Here is a 21,365-nt window from a genome sequence, read left to right as displayed (position 1 = left end):
ATAACTACTAGCCTACAGATAGTTGTGCATATAAAAACACTTATATATGTATGGCATGTAGCATGTGTGTGTTTCATGTTATGCAATAAATTCACTCCTGCAGAGTTTAATGTGTCAAAGTCTGAGGAATACAAATATTAAAATATTTAAAGAGTAAAACTCATTACTTAAAGAAACACTAATATGAATTATTTTGTAAAATGCTCCAGACTTAAAAAAATTTCTTTTTGCAAACTAAATAAGTAATTGAAAATTTTCAACTTTGGCTTTTTGGGTGAAGACTGGCTTTAAAATAGTACAGAAAAACACACATGACTATCTAAACACATAGGGATCATAAATCAAAATCAAACTCATTGTTTTCCAGCTTGCAGCTAAATCATACCAAGACGATCAGCTTATTTGAAGGTATCATTGAGAGCCACTTTTTTTTTTGGCCTCGCCACACTGCATTTGGGATCTTAGTTCCCCAACCAGGGATTGAACCTGTGCCCCCTGCAGTGGAAGCTCTGAGTCTTAACCACTGGATGGCCAGGGAAGTCCTGAGAGCCATTTTTAATTTAACTTGTAAATTTTCTATTAAGAAAGAAAAATCTGTTTATTATCTTAGGTCTCCTAAGAGCTAATGTATTTACACTGTACACTTATAGAATAAGATAAAAAGATTTCTAAAATTTATTCTTTTGTTCTCTGTGTTCTAAAATTAAACCTTAAACAAGTTAAATATCAAAACTGCAAAGATCTGGAAGATTTGTCCTTACAAAGCTCAAAAAGTAAGCTACATAAAATTACACAGCAAAAGCGAGAGAAATTGCAAGTGGGGTAAGTTCTTCACTTATGAAATTGTAATTGTTGCTTCTCGTCCTTTATGTTTATCACATTCTATTTTTTTCACAAATACAATAATTTTATTTAAAAATAAGTAACATGGTAATTAAGAATTTTCATCAACCTAAGCAAACAGGAGGACTTTTTCAAGGTACGTAGAAAAATCACAGCTTGGGAGTCATTCAAACTTTAATATCTGTAAGAAGGAATTTTGAAAGTGCTAATTAAGGACTTGTTAAAATTTTGTATAGGAATTCCTGTTTGTGAAAGGTGAATCACACATCTCTAAAGAAGATAATAAGCAGTCATCTGAAATTTGTATTTCAAACGCTCTGCATTTTTTTAAGATTGGCTTAAGGAAAAACAAAAAGCATTCTTAGGTAACATTACTGAAAAACAAAAAAAAACCCTGTAAGCTGAAAGAACTCGGTACCTTTACAATAATGAAAATTTAATGATGTGAGAAAAAAATCTGGGAGAAAAAATTCCTAGTAAGGTTTTTTATAGTTTAACACATTACTGAGTATTTTATTTTTCAATTTAATGCTTTCATTAGGGGGGCAGCTGCCTATTTTTGTAAATAATCTCTTTTTTAAAAAAATTATTTTTAAGATTCTTTTTTTTTGGCTCAGCAAAATAATAGTCCTGAAAGTACAGATACCTGATTTTCTCTTGTGAGTGGCAGACAGACAATACGGATTCCTGTCTCCTTAGATTTTTAAAAAAATGTATCAATTAATAGTTTATTGCATTATGAATGTAATGTCATGTGTATTTTCTACCCCGAAGCTAGGGTAACCAAATATTTTGTGGACCTGTATAGTTTTCAGGCAAATCACACCCTTCTACCACACTTATCAATGAGCCCCTCCCTTTTCATTTAATGTTTTATTTTCCTAGATTTTGCAATTCAAGAATCACCTCACACTTGAGTTGGTCCCTATAGTTACTATTTGCTCCAAATAGAGGAGTTAGGAGATAATATAAGGATAAACCCTAGAGAAAAATGTGTTCTACATTTTGTAGGACACAAGCCTTTAAAGGGGGTGAGAAGTGGGATTAAGGAATATACTGATTCATTATACATCAGCATCAGGATATACATTCTTTAGCTGCTTTTATCAGAATTCTTAAAAACGCTCAGATTTAGTGACATATTCTATCTGATGTAAAGTCAAATTGAGTAGGAAACGTTGTTCATTTTTTAAAAAAAGAAGTACAACTAGAACAATGATTATTATTCTTCCAGAAGAACGACTGGCAAAAGGGAGAACCCCATAAGCCTTCTAGAATCTTACAAGATTTTATAAAATATGATTTAAATATATGCCTTTGTGTTGTGAATACAGCCTGAAAATGTAAAACTGTTTTGATTTGCTGCAAGTTATTTTCCATTGATTTTGAAATTTAATGTTTCTATTATAATTTCTCACTTACTTCGGCACAATTTTCGGGAAGAAGAAAAATGTAGCATGATATGTATATTTTATTGCTCCCTCTATTTTTTACATCCTAAAACTTGTTGATTTACTTTATTTCTAAACTTTACAATGTGATTTTAGAAGTAACGCTATTTCATAAGAATCGTTCCTGATCCAGATGTCATTTTATTAATCTTAAATAACAATAAATGTATAATCCCAGAATCTAAATTCTTGGCTTTCAATTTGGGGATAGAAGAAATAATACAAGTAATAGAATAATGAAATATTAAAATGTTTTTGATCCTTTAAATATAAGTAAGCTTTGATAATTTCCTACATAAAGGAGTTAAAAGTAGTGTACATAAAATTTTATATTTTAAGATTATTAATGCTGTTAAGGTTTGCAAGGAGAGCAAAAAATAAAGAGCTGTAATGCAGAAATTACTATAAAATGTACAAATTGATAAAACTTGAGATTCAAATTAAATGCATCATGATATCAAATACCAAGACTTAACATTACAATTCATTAATCCATTGTAATTCATTAGTCAAATGTCCCAAGGAGAGGGCAGAATGTACAATGAGTGTTTTCTGAAAATGAATTGCAAAAAATTAGTAGAGTCTGAAAAGACTTCAGAATTGGAAGCTCCAGCTGGGTTTAAAAGGATGGGGGAAGGGATTTTACTCACTATTAAATATTTGAAGCACCATTTAAAAAAATAAAACCTACGAATGTCTCATCAGTTCCCACTGCATCAGGCTCACTCTGACTCTATCTTAAGCATTTTTTTCCTTTGTAAAGATGAAATTTAGAAACGTGCACACAGGACATTTTGCACTGATTTAAGCCAGTTGGGAAAAAACATGGTTCAGAGCAGGATTTCAAATTGTTACACTAAATATAATAACATTTGCAGTCGTGGCACCGTTCCATAATAATTTGAAAAGATTTCATTTTAGTTATCATTGCAAGCCATTATCTGATCATATTTGACTTACATATTAATATTTTCATTATTATTCAAGCCCTTTTTGCTCTGTACGAACAAATTGTCAGTCCTGTTCACTGAGAGATTATTTATTTACTTTGGAAATATCTGGAATTCTTTCACCCTGTCTTTTCCTCCGGGGACCCCACCCCCACCCCCGGTATTGATATTAAGGTCTGGGGGAGGGGGATACAACCAACAAAAACGTGAGATAGAAAGAGGCCCCTCTTAATGATATACTATGGAAGAAGTAGAAAAACAAAGGAAAAAAGAAAATGATAATTGTTTTCTCCAAGGCTATTATCTAATACGAAAGCAAATAGTCAGTCTGGAAATCAGCTAACAGAAGGGGATTAGAGTGGAGATCTGAGAGTGGCTTGATTTCTAGCAGAGCTGTCTCTCCAGCCAGTGATGAGACACAGGCAGGGCAGCCAGGAGCGCTCCAGATGGCCGGGGAAAGTGGTCGTCTTGGGTTACTGCAGGGCACTCGGGCCGCTGGAGAGCAAGCGGCCCGGGAAAGCATCATTAGGGAGCCAGCCCCACGTCCAGCCTGCAAGGGAGAGGGCGAGGCCGGGAGGGAGGCCGCCCGCTCGCGCGCCCTAGCGAGCCGGGCCTGCCCATTGTTAACATATACTTGACCTCCGTGACCCCTGCACGACACAGATGTCTCCCACCTCCACCTCCCCCCTGCCCCGCCGCGGGCCCTCCTCCCTGCACCTGGTAGCGGCCGCGCCGCCGCCTCCCTCCCGAGCGGCCGCGGCGCCCCGGGCGCGAGCGCGCGCCGGAGCCGGCCTGGTGCGGGCGCTCTAGCCGCACAGCGCGCGGCGCTCCTGCTCCCCGGCGGACGCTCGGCCGCCCTGCAGATAAATGCGTCGCCTTCTTCGAGAGTGAGCGAGGGCGGGCGAGGCAGACGCAGACGCCGCCTGTGACAGTGGCAGTTCCCTGCGCCCTACATCACATTTGTCTGCCACAGCAGCAACAACAGAAAAGCGGAGGGAGGGAGGCGGGAGGAGCGGTGCTCCGCAAGTCTTGGGCTCTGCGTGGAGGCTGCGTCTGGCTGGCGTTCCCGAGCACGGGCTCCTCGCGCCGCAGCTCGCTGTGCGTAGCGCCGAGCGGCCGCAGGCGCTCCGCGGCGCGACTCCGAGGCCTCGTGGCAAGCGCGCGTGGGCGAGTGGTCCCGGACACTCTGGCCTTGCGAGGGAAGAGGCGCCGTGCCCTCGCCCCCTCGCCCCGCGGGCCTGCCGAGACGACGGGAAGTTTTATTTGCAGCTCGGAGCCGGTTGCGGATGGTGGGACTCTCCGGCCCTGTGCAGTGTAAGTGCCTGCGGGAGGGTTGGGCGGGCGGGCGGCGGGGACGGGCCTCTGGCTGTTGCTATTAATTATTATTCTGATGACCGTCATCTTCATTTGGATTATTCGGCCGAGAGGCTCCAGGCTGTACTTGTCGCTGAACTACAGGCAGGGCAGCCAGGAGCGCTCCAGATGGCCGGGGAAAGTGGTCGTCTTGGGTTACTGCAGGGCACTCGGGCCGCTGGAGAGCAAGCGGCCCGGGAAAGCATCATTAGGGAGCCAGCCCCACGTCCAGCCTGCAAGGGAGAGGGCGAGGCCGGGAGGGAGGCCGCCCGCTCGCGCGCCCTAGCGAGCCGGGCCTGCCCATTGTTAACATATACTTGACCTCCGTGACCCCTGCACGACACAGATGTCTCCCACCTCCACCTCCCCCCTGCCCCGCCGCGGGCCCTCCTCCCTGCACCTGGTAGCGGCCGCGCCGCCGCCTCCCTCCCGAGCGGCCGCGGCGCCCCGGGCGCGAGCGCGCGCCGGAGCCGGCCTGGTGCGGGCGCTCTAGCCGCACAGCGCGCGGCGCTCCTGCTCCCCGGCGGACGCTCGGCCGCCCTGCAGATAAATGCGTCGCCTTCTTCGAGAGTGAGCGAGGGCGGGCGAGGCAGACGCAGACGCCGCCTGTGACAGTGGCAGTTCCCTGCGCCCTACATCACATTTGTCTGCCACAGCAGCAACAACAGAAAAGCGGAGGGAGGGAGGCGGGAGGAGCGGTGCTCCGCAAGTCTTGGGCTCTGCGTGGAGGCTGCGTCTGGCTGGCGTTCCCGAGCACGGGCTCCTCGCGCCGCAGCTCGCTGTGCGTAGCGCCGAGCGGCCGCAGGCGCTCCGCGGCGCGACTCCGAGGCCTCGTGGCAAGCGCGCGTGGGCGAGTGGTCCCGGACACTCTGGCCTTGCGAGGGAAGAGGCGCCGTGCCCTCGCCCCCTCGCCCCGCGGGCCTGCCGAGACGACGGGAAGTTTTATTTGCAGCTCGGAGCCGGTTGCGGATGGTGGGACTCTCCGGCCCTGTGCAGTGTAAGTGCCTGCGGGAGGGTTGGGCGGGCGGGCGGCGGGGACGGGCCTCTGGCTGTTGCTATTAATTATTATTCTGATGACCGTCATCTTCATTTGGATTATTCGGCCGAGAGGCTCCAGGCTGTACTTGTCGCTGAACTAGGGCAGAACTACGCACCAGGGCAAAGAGGAACGTCGCGAGTGACTCCAAACTGCGTTGACACTGAACTTCACGGGTCAGCCAAGGATGCAGTTTTTACTCGTAGATTCCCCTCACTGTTTACAACAGTTTTCTTTCCTCTCCATGATTACGATATATGAGCAGGAAGACCATGCGTATTTTCCCCCCGACCAAACAACCGGTCAAGGTACCTACGGTGCGTTTGGCAGGTGGCCCTAAACCCTCATCGTGTTTTTTTTTTTTAACTGGAAAGGAAAGGCTTGTTTCGATGGTGGAAAATTTAGCTCTGGGAGCAGGAGAGAAGGAATCTTAACTTTGAGACCCGGCTGCGACTGGGGTCGGGGTCCTCTGAGCGACACCCAAGCGCTTTGCGCCCACCTGCGAACTTTCCCTGTTCTTCCTGGGCATTCGGGCTACTCGAGTGGGAAGCCCGTGGAGGACAGGCCGCGACCCCCGCCAAGCTCTTGTCGGCGTCTCCCGACCGGAATCTCTCGCCCGCGATGGGTTTGGGGCTTTGCCGCCGGGGGCCGGTGGGTAGCGTCGCTCCTGCCCAGACCTCCGCGCGCCCGGGGCCCTGCTGCCCCAGTCCTCTGGGTGTTCCAGTTGCATCCCCGATTCGGCTCGCGTCTCCGGAGCGGGGAGCGGAGCCTTGTGCTCTGCAGCTCCCGCTTGGCGGAGCCCAGACCAGACAGGGAGCCGTGTCCGAGGAATAAATTTCGTTTTCCGGGCCCCACCGCTGTCTTTGGGAGCCTGAAAGGACTGGGTTGGTCGGCGCACCCAGACCCCTCTCCCTGGGCGGACCTTGAGCTGGCCGGGACGCCTTAAGCAAAGACGGTTAGGTCGGTACAAGGCGCTTAAATCCGTTTTTTGAAACTTTTTTGGCGGGTGGGGTGGGGTAAGGGCAGTCAATCCTTGGAAAAGTTTGAGGACAGATTCCGGGAAGTAGGATGTGAACCAAGACTGTTACTAAAAATAGCCCCAGTCCTCCCTTAACCCCCCCCCCCCCCGCGCTTTTCAAGATTGGAGGATTTGGCTGGGGAGCCATGCAGCCCTGGGTTTCCTTATTCCTTGTAAAGCGTAGTGGAGAAATCTTTTGAGCATAGCTTATTATTCAAGGTTGGGCACCTCAAATCCCAACGTGCCCCAGCCTGGCTACAGAGTGTCGCTTTAAGGAACAGCTAGTATTCCCCGTGGAGGAGCTCCTGAAGACCAGTCACAGAGTCCAGGGCGTGGGAGTGAAGATTAGGAGAGCTGGGGAGGCTACTCCAGACCAACTTCATGTGCTCAATGTAACTCTGGGCCCCCTCGAATTTTTAACTTCGCTTCCCTTAATTAATCTGCCCAGGGCCTTTATATAAATGGCTGTCCACAGCTGCTGCAAATTGATTTATCCCCTGGTAAAGGTTGGGTTGCTGACCAAAGCGTTTCCTTTCTACCTTCTGAGTGAACTGAAATCTGTTTTACAGGGTTTTTTTCCCCCTTCTAGTCTCCTTTTAAACATCTGTACCACTTTTAAGTGCACTCAGTAGCTTTTATTATCATACCCCTCCCTTTGCATAGAACAGGAGTGAAACTGGGTCTGTGCCCAGTGAGTCCACACTCACTAGAATACAAATTGACTAGCTTCTCTGTGATAAACGGTTTGTTAGTGTCGGGGGCCTTCTTTTAGTTTATTGCAGCCTTTTGCCTTGACCATGTGAGTATTCTGTTGTGCCCAGTTTCTCCTGTCACACAGTTCCTCAGAAAAGATCAACAAACACAATTGTTTCTTAAACCATCCTCGCCCAAACCTGGGTGGTTATGTCAGATGTGATGTGTACAAAGAGAAGCAATTTCATAATTCTCTGGATCTTTTTCCCTTGTTTATCCTTAATGTCAATTCTAGTTTTAACATTGTGTGGGCTTTCAGGTAGCATACATAGGGCAGTCTGATTTCTTTTTCTTTTCTTTCTTTTTATTGATTGTTGTTTTTAAAGGGACATCTGATGGTCTCACCCAGTATTAATCAGGGAATCTTAGTTTGACCTAGGCATTTTTTGAAGCTGGGAAGTATGTTGAGGAAGTTGAAGTCCAACATTGTTTTACTTGTACTGTATTTAGCATTTGATATTTATTTGGCTTATTCTTTCAAAAGAAAAAAAATTCAACCAAATAATCAAGGAATCAGGCTCATTCTGGGTACAGAAAAGCTGACTTTATCTAAGATTATACTAAGAGAAGAACTTTATATTAAGAGACTTTGTTTAAGCATTAATAATTTTTTGTAAACCATTTAGACAGCACTCATTTTATTTGAAAAGCTAAATACTGAATGGGAGAGTATGTGGTTTCTCCAGTGTCCAGTTCACACCTAATAAAAGAAGTGGAGAAAACGGTCTATTTTTTCTTTAATGTTTAGAGAACTCAAAGCAGACCAGAAATCTTTGAAATTATATTTTCCTTTGTAGCCTTAGTCTCTGTGACCCGCTAATACCTGCTAATAATTTGATTTTAAAATGATCCGTAAAGGACTTTCCTAATAAGACACATTTTACTTGTAGTACAATGGAACTGCACTATTAAACTGCAAGTTGCTGGAAATACTAGGACAGTATGTGTTGCAGCTACAGGACTGTAGCTTTTTAATATTTTTACGATTTTCCCTTTCTGAAGAAAAGTAAGATATTGCTCTTGATGCTAGTATTTAATGATGAGCTTTCCCATCCAGGGTGTTAGTATAAATATTTGCAGATAAAAGAACACTTCATAAATTGTAAAGAAGTACACAAATGTAAGGTGCCATTATCATTTATTTTATTGTAAAATAGAAGCTTAGCCAAAAAAGAAAAAAAAAACACTTTTTTCTTTTCTTTTTTTCCCTAACATTGAAAAGGGATCACGAGAAAGAAATGCTTCCAATAGCAATGCTGGTCAGTGGTTGTCAGGTTAGGACATTCTTCACTGTCAAATCCTGTTTCTCACTTCTTTGATATGAACATCAGCTGACAGGCACTGAATGCAAACCCTTCTTCATTGAGGTTTTATGCAGGCAGCATAGCCCTTCATAGCAAAGCAGTCTGAAAAATTGGCACCTGCAGGATTTGCATGTGAAAAAAAAGTCAGTTGCATTTTACTGGAGTCTATTACTGTAAGTTATGTAAGTTCAGTGGGAAAAGGTATTTATTTGTTGACGTTTGGGCATTTAAAATTTCTTTGTTTTATGGACACCTTATTCATCATCTAGTGATCCACAGACTTTATTGATAGCAGAAGCAGGGAGAAGTGATCTCTGCTTTATAGAATAGAAGCTATTTATTATGAAATGGTGGTATTTTTAACCATGTGCTTACAGAGTGCACTTGCATGCATGGTTAATTTTTTAAATGTGCCTTAAAATGATGAACTCATACAACTTTCAGAATCCATCAGAAGTTAAACAAATACATAAAATTAGGTTAACATAAATACGCTTTGAAAACTATCCAGGATTTTAGGAATTATATACTTCAATAATTTAAAATCTTTAAGAAAGAAATTAAACATTTCATACTTCTGAATTTCTTGTTAAATTGTTTGTCACCCAGATGCCTTTTAAAAGTACCATATTGGACCCTATTTATGCAAAATAACTGACAAATGTTAAGTCAACTAAAACACCTTTGTGAACCCCAGAATATTATCCATCAAGTGAGAACATTTCATCCAGAATAATTTATTTATTATTATCTAAAGAGACACCTTCCAACTTCACTTTTTTACAGCCATTAATATAAGAGTTCCTAAATAATGTTTAAAGAACAGTGAACATTTTATTAAAGCAAACATTAGTTCAGTTTAATGGAGGTAATTGTAAGTGATAAGACAGAGCAGGTTATCTCTGTGTTGTTTAAACAGAAGGAGCTACTTTGCACCATTTCCAGTAGCCATCTGTAGAAGAGAAGGGTTTGCACCTGTCTGTCCACACTAATTATAGATTAGGGCCAAAGAAATGAAATTCGAGGAGGTTTACAGCTAATGAAATCCATACTGATTTTATTGTAAATGTGTTTTATGTAAAGAGGGTGATGGTTGAGTTATGAGTGAATAAATTGGTATGTAGCTGTTAGGTACTTGGTTTTGAAGCACAATTCTGCTGCATTAACCTTTGATATTAAAAATAAAAAAAGACAAACAACTTAGACACGGACTCTAGCCTTTGTTTGGCATCCATAGCTACAATTTAGTGAGCAGCAGTGAGGTTCAGTGTGCAATTTTAAAATGTTCTACAAAGCAGCTTAAATGTTAAGAATATTCTAATATTTTGAAATGCAGATGAAGTAGAAGGTGGGTTTTGTTTTAACTTTGCATATAAAACATTAGAAAATTAGAAAGCTTTTTTTTTTTGCATTTCAGTTTCACATACATGAGAAATTATAGCAAAATGAGTGAGGAATGCATTCTGCAATAAAAGGTCACATGAATGTCTACCACATCTGTTTATAGTAATTATGAACATAATTAACATAAGAATTACAAATGAAATAATGACAAGCTGAGCAATGAGATATTATGCCATAATGGTCATATGTTGGAATTCTCACATTATAGCACACTAGAATTCACACACTCAAAGAAAGAAAGAAAATGCTAGATTTTTATCTGAATTAATGCTTCGAAACTTATCTGCCTGAGGCAGATGGGCCTTCTTGCTCCTATAGGAAGGTAACCTATTATTAAGAAAAGAACTAGTTGAAATTAAGATTTCTAGTCTCCAGCCTGGCCTTTAAGACAGCTGTGATTATAGAAACCACTTTCTGTTGTACACTTATTCTGTGATTATACTTCTTATTATATTGCCCCCCCCCCTTTTTTTTAATTGAAAGCTTTGCAGCAAAGTGTTTGCTTTGGAAGAGAGTCATGGATTCTTCCCATTTGAAAATTGGTTGATCTTTTCTGTAACCGTGTGCCAAAAGTCAGTGAACAAACAAGGTAGTAATAGAAATACTGTGCCTTTACAAAATAAGAACATTGGCAGATAAGCTTTTGTGCAGTTTTCTTCATGCCTTCAGTGTCTGGATGCCTTTTAAAGAAAAAATGTAAGCCTCTTCTGGGTTTGAAAGTAGTAGGGCTTTGTTTTTAAATAGCATTTTTTCAGAGAGCATGTAATGGAAAAATCAGTTGGCATTTTTAAGTTGTATTTTTTACTTCCTAGAGTTGCATTGGATTTATAAACGTTTGTGGGTAGTTTGTGTCCAAATTGATCTAAGATGTAATAAAGGGGAAGGTATATGTGGTTGTGTCTGGTTACTCTGAATGCAATTTTTGTAACAGAGGAAAAGTGAAAGGTGACCCTTTATGAGAGAAATCTGTTATTAAATTTAAAACATGTAAGAATGACAGATTTTTACCCATTTAGAGTGCACTCGATTTTGTAACATACTCTGCCAAATGGTTTACTTCCTATCCTTGCACCCTTCTCTAACTATTGAACCTGCTCACTTTTTGAAGATTTATGGGGAAATACTACCTCGTTCTCGTCTCAGTGATACCACGAGGTTTTCCACATTATTGGATTACTGGTGGATTGTGGCAGACCCCTTTTCATCTGACATTCATTGCATAACAAGATTTTTCACATATGCCCTTCCCCCACTAATGCCCAGCTTTTTTCACTTTACCTTACCTATCCAATTTCCCTTAATGATTTTCTTGGGGTGGGAGCAGAGCGGGGATGGGGGCAGGAGGATCCACTACACATAAAACTTTTTTGACTGAGTGATTTGGAGGGGAGTGCTTGATTAAACAATGCTTCTCCTCGTTTTCTACAGGGCTTCTTCAAATTTGTCTCCTCTCAGAGGCTGCTGCTAATTCTCTTGCTCTTCAGTGTTTTTCTCTACTCACTAGCCTTATTTCCTCCTCCTCCCAAGTATTTTGTCTCTTTATATTGATACCTCATGCATAAACTATTTTACAGCCTGAAGTTTCACTGCAGCTGGGGCTGCAATGTATGCCATGAACAATTGTGTACTTTATTGGCTACTTTATTCTGAACTCTTCATACTGCAGTGAGAGCTTGTTAACCAAGCTTCAGTGCCTTGAAATACAACATGACCAAATACTCCCTCTCCCCGCAATAAAATAACCTTATTTGCTGCATTATCTGCACTCCATTAAGGATCTGATCAGATGTTCATGTTGTCTGACGGGTGCACTTAAAAGTGGATAGGGGCTCCCATGAGACCACTCAGGTGTTTCTCCCTCCAGACCCTGATGGGGTAGAAGATGAACTCTGGGCTGATGGAGGAGCGCTAGTTCCCTGCTTGTTCTCTGATTGATTCCTGGGCTCTGGGTGGGTGAAGAGCTGTGAGGCAGCTCAAGCCGAGAATGATTGCCTCAGTTTTAAATTCCCACCTCCAAAATAGACTCTCAGATGTACACATGAGGAACCCCTCCCCCAACACAATTTCTGGAGGTGGAGCAGGTGTCTCAGAGTCACCTGTAGCTACCAATCACAAGTGCGCCTCCTTATCGCAGTGATGCTGGCTACACAGGTCTTCTGCTGGCACACTTGAAGCCCAGAGAAATGAGATATTTTGTATCTGCCTGGGTGGGTCTTTGTGTGTGTGGGCAGGGGGTTGGAAATTAGGACCGTTGGGGTCAGCAAAGAAAGGGATGGGAACTCCCACTTGAGGTTGGTCTGGAAGGCTGTGTAACTGCTGTGAGGACTCACTAGGTTTGTTTTGCAAATTGTGGCTATTTGGATGGAGGTGAGATGGTGAATGTCTCATTGTTATAAGCTCCGCCAAAAGAGAGCTCTTGATCCCCGTTTGACCTTGACAGAACCTCCAAAATGTTGGCGGTCTAGCCCTGGAGCAGGGAAATACAGTTTGCTAGTCTGGATTCCTCCCGTTCTCTCCGGGTAGAGGCAGATTGGGGAATGCAGGCCACCCTCCCCCAGCGCTGGCTCTCACCCTCAGTCAGCCTTGGGGTACCTCGCCCTCCTTGCCATCCCCATTCTGGAGCCGGAGCCCCCGCCCCCTCCCCCTCCTTGCCTTTCCGTTTCTTCCCTCCAGCTTGTGTCTCTTTCTGTCTCTCCCACTTTTCCTCCCTCTCCCGCTCCGTCTCACACGCACCCTCTGTTTATTTTCCTGCCTCCATCTGGGCCCGGCTGATATTGTAATCACCCTGATGCACGTTGGCTTCTCTCCTCTCCCTCCTGCGCTCACACACTCACTCACACACAATGTGCCATCCTGACAAGCCTTTTACTTCTGATAAGCTCCGATGTGTGTTTAATGAATACAAAGCCGCGGTCTGGGTGCCGCCTCGGCTGCGGCCGCCTCTCCTGCGCTCCTTTGCCAGAAGGTAATCTCCGTGAACGGGGAGGGGAGGCGGGCAGGGAGGAAGGAGGGGTGGGAAAGAACGGGGGAGGGGGGTGTGGGGAGGCTGCGTTTCTCTTTTCCTCTCTCCCTTTCCAATGATTCAGAAGTCGATAAGACCAGGAGAAGTGAAGATGTAACATGTTATCTGTCGCTCCTCTTAGCTGGCGGAGAGAATTTACATTTAAAGATTAGCAGAGGGAGAAAGAGAAATCTGCCTTTTGTTGTGTGTGGTGAGGAGGCATCAGCCCTGGCCTGGCCGCTATCTCCCATCACCTCTGCTATCCAGACAGGACTCACGGAGGTGAGATTACCGGAGGGCCTTATCTTTAATTGGGTTTAGTTTTGCCATTCTGAATAGGTTTAAAGAGACTGGATAAAGGGGGAACAATAGATTACTTATTGACGGGATGCTGAAGCCTTTAGATGAAGAGGGGAGAGAAAAAGCTGCTTAACAACTTGATTAGTTCATTTTTATTTTTATTGTAAGGTGAGACTGTCTCCCTTCTGGTGCAGGGAGGGACTGTAGAACTTAGGCAAATTTGAATGGCTTAAATGCCTTATTTTCTTTTCACCCCCACCTCCTGCCCTTCTTCCCACCATCCCCCATATAACAGGAGTTTCATTTACCCCTTATGTGTAAGATTGATAAACTGAGCAAAATTGGTAGAGGCTTTTGGAATTGATCATTTGTGTTTGGTTTTGTGTGACATGTTTTGAATGGGTGGTGAATTGATGCTAATGGTGGTACTTGAATGAGTGAGAAAAGCAAATGAAACCTACTTTTAATATGGAATTCGTTGATTTTATAGTGTGGTTTCAACTAGGTCTAGAGGGAAAAAGAAATCAAGTTGTTAGGTAGATTCGTGTTTTGGATTTGAACCATGGGATTTTTTTTCCCTTTGAGTTGGTTTATTAGAAAAATAATTTAAAAGTGTCTAATAAAACTGTTTAATTAAAAAAATGTTTAATACACTCATGAGTGTACTTAAAAAATTATAGTATTAACTTTAGAAGGTAGTTAAAATGGATAAAAGTGGGAAAAACAATTGTTTTGCTTCCTACACATAGTCAAGATAAGTGTTTTCATAGGTAAATATGAACCAGTAACTAAGAGCCTAATTAAAATTTGTTTAAAGCCAGGGGGGCATGTTTTCTTGTTGACAACAGCAGATCGATTGGGTAAGACAATAGAGTCCCGTTATTTCACTTCCATTGACTGAACATACTGACATTTCAGGTTTGCTGCTGCCTCAGTGAGCATGATGAAACACCGAAATTCACAGGCCAACTTGCCAGAGTGGTACATATATTACTGTATGTCATTTCTGCCTGAGGTTGCCTTGTCACCCAGGCAGAATGGGAATGGACACTTGGAATCCTTCAGAGGGGTAGAGCCCTTTTGCTAGGAAACTGACATAGAGCATGTCTTAGGAGCATCTTTAATTTTACTTAGAATTAGGTGTAACAGATAAATATGTGATAGACTTTTATTTAAAAATCTGGGAAGCTACTTAGCTGTCAATCTTGTATTTTTCATATAAGAATACCCATTTTCAAGACTTACCTTTACCTTCCCAGAGATATTTACACTGAGTGGTTGGTAGATTGTTACCAGCCTGTGCTCAGGTGACATCCATTTTTCCCCAGTTGGGGATCCTCAAACATTCAAGCACCTGCTAAATCTGTATCTGATAAAAGAATTTGTAAGGCCCCTTCAAAAATTGGGCCTGACTTTGTTTGCTTTTTTTTTTTTGTGGGTGGAATAAGAAAATGGGGTGTGTGTATTTTACACCCATGTGCCTGGATAGACAACAATATATAGATAAATATGTGTATTCATTCCAAGCAGTGGCAGAGAAAATACTAAGTATTCCGTATCTTAGTGTAAGCTACCCTTTTACACATTTTGCATAGTCGCTGCATGATAAGACTAAGTATTAGGCAGACATTGAGTCAAAGAAATTTGAATCATACAAAAGTGAACATGGAAAAAACCAGAAGGGACTTAATGTATTTTTTTTCAAGCTTAATGAAAATTTATAAAACTATTATGAATATGCCTTATACCCAGCAGTTGTTGCTATCTAGTAGGCAACTTATGCCCTTTACAGCGTTTAGAACAAAACTAGTTCTTTATACCATTTTCATGAAAATGTTAGTTTTCTGTTTGATCAGCAGGTGCTGTTGAGATGAAAGCCATGTGTAAATTTTCAGAAGGCCAAAAGTGTCAATTCAGAAAAGGAAAGTGATAAGAGAAAATGCAATCAGTTTTCCTGTTTTCAATTTGTGCAGGATTTGAAGAGCTGTTTTGTTAAACTGCTACATCTGCTCCAATATGAATATTGAACTACTTCCACTAAAAATAACAACCTATAATTTGGAAGCTACTGCAGTCTATCGCTAATGTGAGTGGGTTATTTAAAAACAAAAAAACACAAAAATAAAAAAAAATAAAAAAGACAATTTTCTATTCTGACAATCTCTTGCCTAATGTGCATTTTCATTTGTTGGCACTTTTATCCTCAGCAGATAAATGGTATTATGCAATTAGGACCTCATCTCGTTTGACTATGAAAGAGGTTTCCATGGGTGAAAATCCTTGTAATATAAAATGGTTTCGCATAAAACAAAATTTATTTTAAAATAACCTGTTTAAATGCAGTTATTTATAATGATACTTATTCCTTACATTCTCTAATACTACAATTTTTAACTTACTGCTGACTATTATAACAAAGTTAACACTATTCCATTGCATACTGGGCATTCCGTGATTTATTTCACCCTTAATATACCTGCAAATGTAAGTTTAAACCAATCAGGGATATTTTACCTAACAGGGCTTTCAGAATAATTTTTTTCATGCCTAAATAAAATGATTAAATTATGCTTGAGTGCCTGCATACAAAAGCCTTAGCTTCTATAGTACTGCTAATCAAATAAGTTTTATGGACAGGGAAAGCACCACATTAGAGAAAAATTGGATGCATTTTACTAGTGATATTTCTAGGAAAGACATGTTTAAAAAAATAATCATCCAGTATTAAAAAGAGAACTCTAACATGAATAATCATCATAAAAATAATACTTCATTCTTATAAAAAGAAAATGAATGGCAATTCTATCCATGTAAAACTGGACATAGAGAATTAAGGTAGAAGGAAGACTGGTGAAATTTGGATCAGGTTCAATATTGACTCCATCCACAATTGCAGTTGGGTGGACTTGTGGCTGTAGTAATTTGTCTAGGGTGAGACATGATCACTGCTTTGGATCAATTAGAGACTATGTAGCTCGTAGCTTCACACTTGAATTGCCAGACACACTCTTCGGAGATAAGCTCCGAATATCTCCAGAGTGGATAAAAGAGAAGACAGACACTGACACATTAGCATATTTGATATTAACAAATGGAATGTTTCTTCTGAAACACCAGTCAAAAGAAGAGGTAGTTTGAAGAACAACATTGTGTGTACTTGTGATTACATGTATTTAACCAACTAAAGAATAATGCTTATAAAGAATGTAATTTCCAATTTGAAGCCAAATTGTGGCATATCTTTCAGAGATCTGGGTGTATTCCTTGGTGGGTATATTCTCTGGTATAGCACCAAGCACTTTGCCGCTTTGAAGAAATGACACTGGATCACATATCAGTGAAGAAAGTTTATTTCACAGACACAGTCCCATCATTTGGTATGTGATCTTCTAGTGAGTTGTTTTTTGTGCTGAAGCCACAATCAGCCTTTAAGCCTCAGTGCCTTATGTGGCTTGAACAGGGAAGAGCTTCTTGTGATTCTTTTCAGACTTTTCATACTTTGTCAAGTGATGTTCAGGCTTTTATATCAGAACCACTGCAAAAGTAATGCCCCATGGTTGAGGTTTAAGGTATGAGACCCTCTTGTTTGAAAAAGTTTTAAACCATCAATCTTGCTTAGAACCACTAACATTTTCAGTGACTGTGAGAGACCTAGTTAAAATCCCTCTGCTTTGATAGTTCTGATTGAGGTTACCTGTATAGTGTAACTCATGAAGTAGGGGTTTGTTTTTATGGGCTTCATATTGATCAGGGTTCCTAAGGCAAATCAGTATTTGGGTGAATGGGGCCTCTAGGATATAGATCTTGTTGAATGTGGAGGGCACAAATGTAAAGTTTTCCCATTGTTTGTCCAGTGATCTCAACACCTCCAAGTGCCTTAGGGAATGTGATTGACTAGATTGATTAATCTTTTAACACCTTGGGCATAGACTACTGAATGTGCTCTGGGCTTTCAAGGGCTGCCACCTAGTTGTTGGACTTGGGAGAAAGTAGAGGAGTGGACAAATGTTACAGACCTACTGTGAGCCTGACATTAACCTTCATGAACATTGTCATCACTGATTTTAAGTAAATGATTAACCAGCATTTCACTTTCTTCATTTCAAAGAGCTCTAGTCCATCACTCTTTTAGTAGTTCTTCTGGTTTGACCTTCTGCTCCAGTTTAGAAAACTGAGGTTTCCCTGTGTTCCCCAAATTAATTACCTGCTTTGTTCCCAAGTTCTAATAATTAGAGCCATGTTCTCTGAATATCTGGCTTAATGTGTTCCTTAGCAGTTATGAACTATGCATCCACTGTTTTCTCTACATTTGCCCTTGCCCCCAACCTAGGAATCACAGTTGGCTACTGGCCAGCAGATATCCTTGGATATGCCCAAATGCATGCCACTCTGTATCCCTCAGTGCCTCCTAATCCAGGCTTTTGCATTACTAAATTCTATTCTCCCATCCCTTCCTGCACTACACTGAGGCCTTGAGGCCTGTTCCCTCTGTTGATCTCATTCAGCACTCCAGAGTGGTCTTCTGCCCAGTGTCCTTAGTCCGTGAGGCTTGTCCCATCCCAGTCGGTTTGGTAACTCTATATCTCGATCTCGGCATCTCCCAGCTGGCTAGGTCCACTTCCTAGTCACTTCTAAGAGGAGAGGGATTCTGTACCATCTTGAGTTTGATTATGTAATGTAAAGCAGTGGTCCCCAACTTTTTTGGCACCAGGGACCGGTTTCGTGGAAGACAGTCTTTCCATGGACCGGGCGTGCGGGTGCGGGGGAAGGTTCAGGGCAGTAAAGCGAGCAATGGGGGAGTGATGGGGAGAGGCAGAGGAAGCTTTGCTCACTCACACGCCCCTCACCTCCTGCTGTGCGTGGCCCGGTTCCTAACAGGGTTGGGGACCCCTGGTGTAAACTATTCTATTACAAAAAGAGGGATCTAGTGTGTGTGCATTCCCCTAATAGGCAAACTGGAGTTCCCTTTCCAGTTCAGTCACTGACTTGCTGGGTGGCATGGGATGCACTCCAGCCCTCAGGTGCATTCTTCAGGAGCAAAATGATAGACTCATTGATCATTAGGCTTCCCAGCTGTCCTATGTACAAGACTATATAGGATATTAGGAGTAGGCTTTCAGGAATTTCCCATGGTTAGGAGAATGAAAAAATTCTCATTTATATTTTTAATTCTGATTTGGGGGCACTACCAATTTGCATATAATTGGGAAATAGAATCAGTGTGGAACATCATTATCTCCCCACTATTCTTCATTGTGAAGAAGGGGTATGGGGAATAGTGAGTCATTTTTTCCATAGCCATCCTGGATCTAGGATGATTGTCAGAAATTTTAGTTGTTACTGTACTTTTTTCAGAAGTGAATGATGGAGGGAAGAATCTGTTTATGCAGTGAGAAGGAACTAAAGATTTTAGGTCTTGCTCAAAGAAAATAGCCTTTATGCTTTTCCCTCTGGGTTGCTAGACAAGGTGAACTTGGTGCCTGGGGGCAGGAGTGAGGGGCTAGAGGCTAAAGCATGGTGGTGATTGATTGTGCTTACCAGCCTTTCCACAGTCTCAAGGTTTGGACCTAAGTCACTTGGAAATTTAGAAAATGACCTCTTTAAACCATTTTTGGAGAGAACCTGGTAAGTAAGAGCTTATTTAAACCAATGGGGCACATTATCATTTGGCTAGAATCAGATGTTAAGAAGGACCAAAAAACTGTCTGTTGTCTAAAGAACAGTCTGCTGTTGCTTCTAAAAAGTAGTTAAGAGCCCAATTATTACCAATAACACTTTGATTTTTGTACTTTCATTTTGAAAAAATATAGACATTATTAAAAGTTTAATCCTAATTTGTGAAATTATTAATAATGAACCCAGGCTGGATTTCTTCTGATTTGATTAAGGTAAGCCCTTTGTTATCATCCAGGATGGCAGTAGAAACTTCTACTGTTTACTAGGAAGGACATGCAAGTTACATTACTTTCATGTGTCACTAGAAACGGAAACCACAGGAATCACTGTGGCTTCATAGGTTATAGAAAGTTTTTGCAGTGGCATTAGAAGTTTGGTGGGAGGCCAAATTGAAGTTCTTTGCCACAAAGATGAATGTTTTAAAAGTATGTATGCAGTGAACTGGTACCTGACTTGACTAAATTGAATATTATTACATCAGAGAAATAACAGAGAAAATATTACCATGAGATGTAATGGCAGTTTGTCTAAAGATAAGCTCTCAAGAGCCAGGGGGCCCCTAATAATAGGAGAAGAAATATTGCCAGAGCGGTGATGAGCTAGCTGTGGCCAGGTCTATTGGAGCACCAGGAGAGAAAACTAGCTGAAAGATGTTAGAGTGTTTGGGACATCCCTTCCATTAGACCTTGTGGGGAGGGCACCTGGTGACACTGAAGTAGATAGATTATGGTACCCGCAAAGGCTGACATAGGGTTGTGCCAGGGAGCTACCACAGCAGCATTGCTGAGAGCATTTCAAATGCACATCCAATTTGGCAAGTGGAATATTAGAAAATGGGAAGTCATCTCCCAGTGAATATGGTAAGCATGTTGCAAGTTGTGCTTTAAATACAAAGTCTTAGGAAGCTGGTTGCTCTATTTTGTTAAAACTAGATGTACTATATACTCCTTCCCCTAACCTCAAGATATAGGAAGATGTGAGCTGTAAGACAGGTCATGAAACACTGCTAGTTTATTTTCTGAATCTATGCATATGTTATGTACACAGTGATAAGCAAACACAGCTGGGAAGAACAGCAGATGATATTGGGACTGGAACTGTGATGTTTATCAGACTGACATAGTAATCCTTTCCTGTGAAAGTGTTCTTTTTAAGTGATGTTAGGATTCTGTAACTTTTATCATGTGTCAGGCAAGTATTCTTTATTGCCCAACCCCTTTGTCTACCTGTCACACATTTTCATTCTCATCTTTAGCTAGATTTATTTAGAAATGAGATCCACATTTGACCTCTGATGGGAAACAAATGTGGACAATGAATTCGAATCCTTTGTTTAAATAAGGGTAGGTAGGTGCATTTAGACCTGATATTCAAGTCTAAATGGAAAGTAAATGCGATCAGTCTCCATTGACTTGTCCAAGTCAAGCTTTGAGTTGGCTAGAGAAAGCGGGTATAAAATATCAGAGGAAAATATAAATGAAAAGTAATAAAATGAGCAACCATTAAAGCTAATTTGACTATTTTAAAAGAAAGGCATGTGTTCTTTGGGTAGCCCTGGTAATGAAACCTTTTAGAATATTTGAAAGAAAATTAAGATTTTTGCTGTTGGTTGTAAATCTGAAGTAAATTAATAAATATTTAATGAATGCCTACTATGTGTTAAGCAGTGTGTTAGATGGAGGCACAGAACAGGTAGTAAGCTCAGTTCCCATTGAATGATAAACCTGCTCAGGACAAATTAAATAGCTACAAAAGATGAAGAGGCTTGATTACTTACCAGTTAAATGATACAGTAAATGAGATTTTATAGGTGGAGTGAGTTGGAATTTCAGCTTGTCTTAAGACAGGTAGGATTTATCAAGGCAACATTATTGTAATGGGGTTGTGGGCGGTTATAAGGCAGGAATGGAGACTGGAAAAGGTTTTGGGAGAAGCGAGGTGTCTTGGGGTGGGGTGGGTAGAGGGTAGAGAGAGAGTAAATTAACATATGCAGATACAGCATAAAGGACCCTTGGGTGATCATTGGGAAATAAACAGAAAGATCATAAGGCAGTTGATTAAGCTTTATCTTCTGAGTAAGCCAGAAGTTTAAAAAACTGTGTCCTATGGGACCCTTTAGGGTTGGGAGTTGGCACAGAGTGTGCCCAGATTGGGTTCAGGCCCTTTCGTTTGTCTTCTCAGCACTGTGAAACCAGAATAGTTCTGTTCTTTATAACAAACTGCTTTAGATATTAGATTTTCTAGTTGGACTTCTTTTTTTTTTTTTTTTTTTTTTT

General features: G+C 41.7%; 1 protein-coding gene across 1 annotated transcript in view; it reads left to right on the top strand.

Annotated features, from left to right (window-relative positions):
• The first annotated feature begins 12,950 nt into the window (after positions 1-12,950).
• The window catches only part of LOC103077217 (protein CBFA2T1-like), a 127,657-nt gene continuing 119,242 nt past the window's right edge, over positions 12,951-21,365 (top strand). The window contains 2 exon segments of the mRNA XM_007446045.1: positions 12,951-13,051; positions 13,053-13,077. Coding sequence (XP_007446107.1) covers positions 12,956-13,051; positions 13,053-13,077 — 121 coding nt within the window. The 5' untranslated portion in view covers positions 12,951-12,955.

The sequence above is a fragment of the Lipotes vexillifer genome, unplaced genomic scaffold, assembly GCF_000442215.2.
Source record: "Lipotes vexillifer unplaced genomic scaffold, Lipotes_vexillifer_v1.1 scaffold718, whole genome shotgun sequence".
NCBI lineage: Eukaryota > Metazoa > Chordata > Mammalia > Artiodactyla > Lipotidae > Lipotes > Lipotes vexillifer.
The sequence above is the reverse complement of the archived record's forward strand: the minus strand, read 5'-3'. Positions and strand labels throughout refer to the sequence as shown.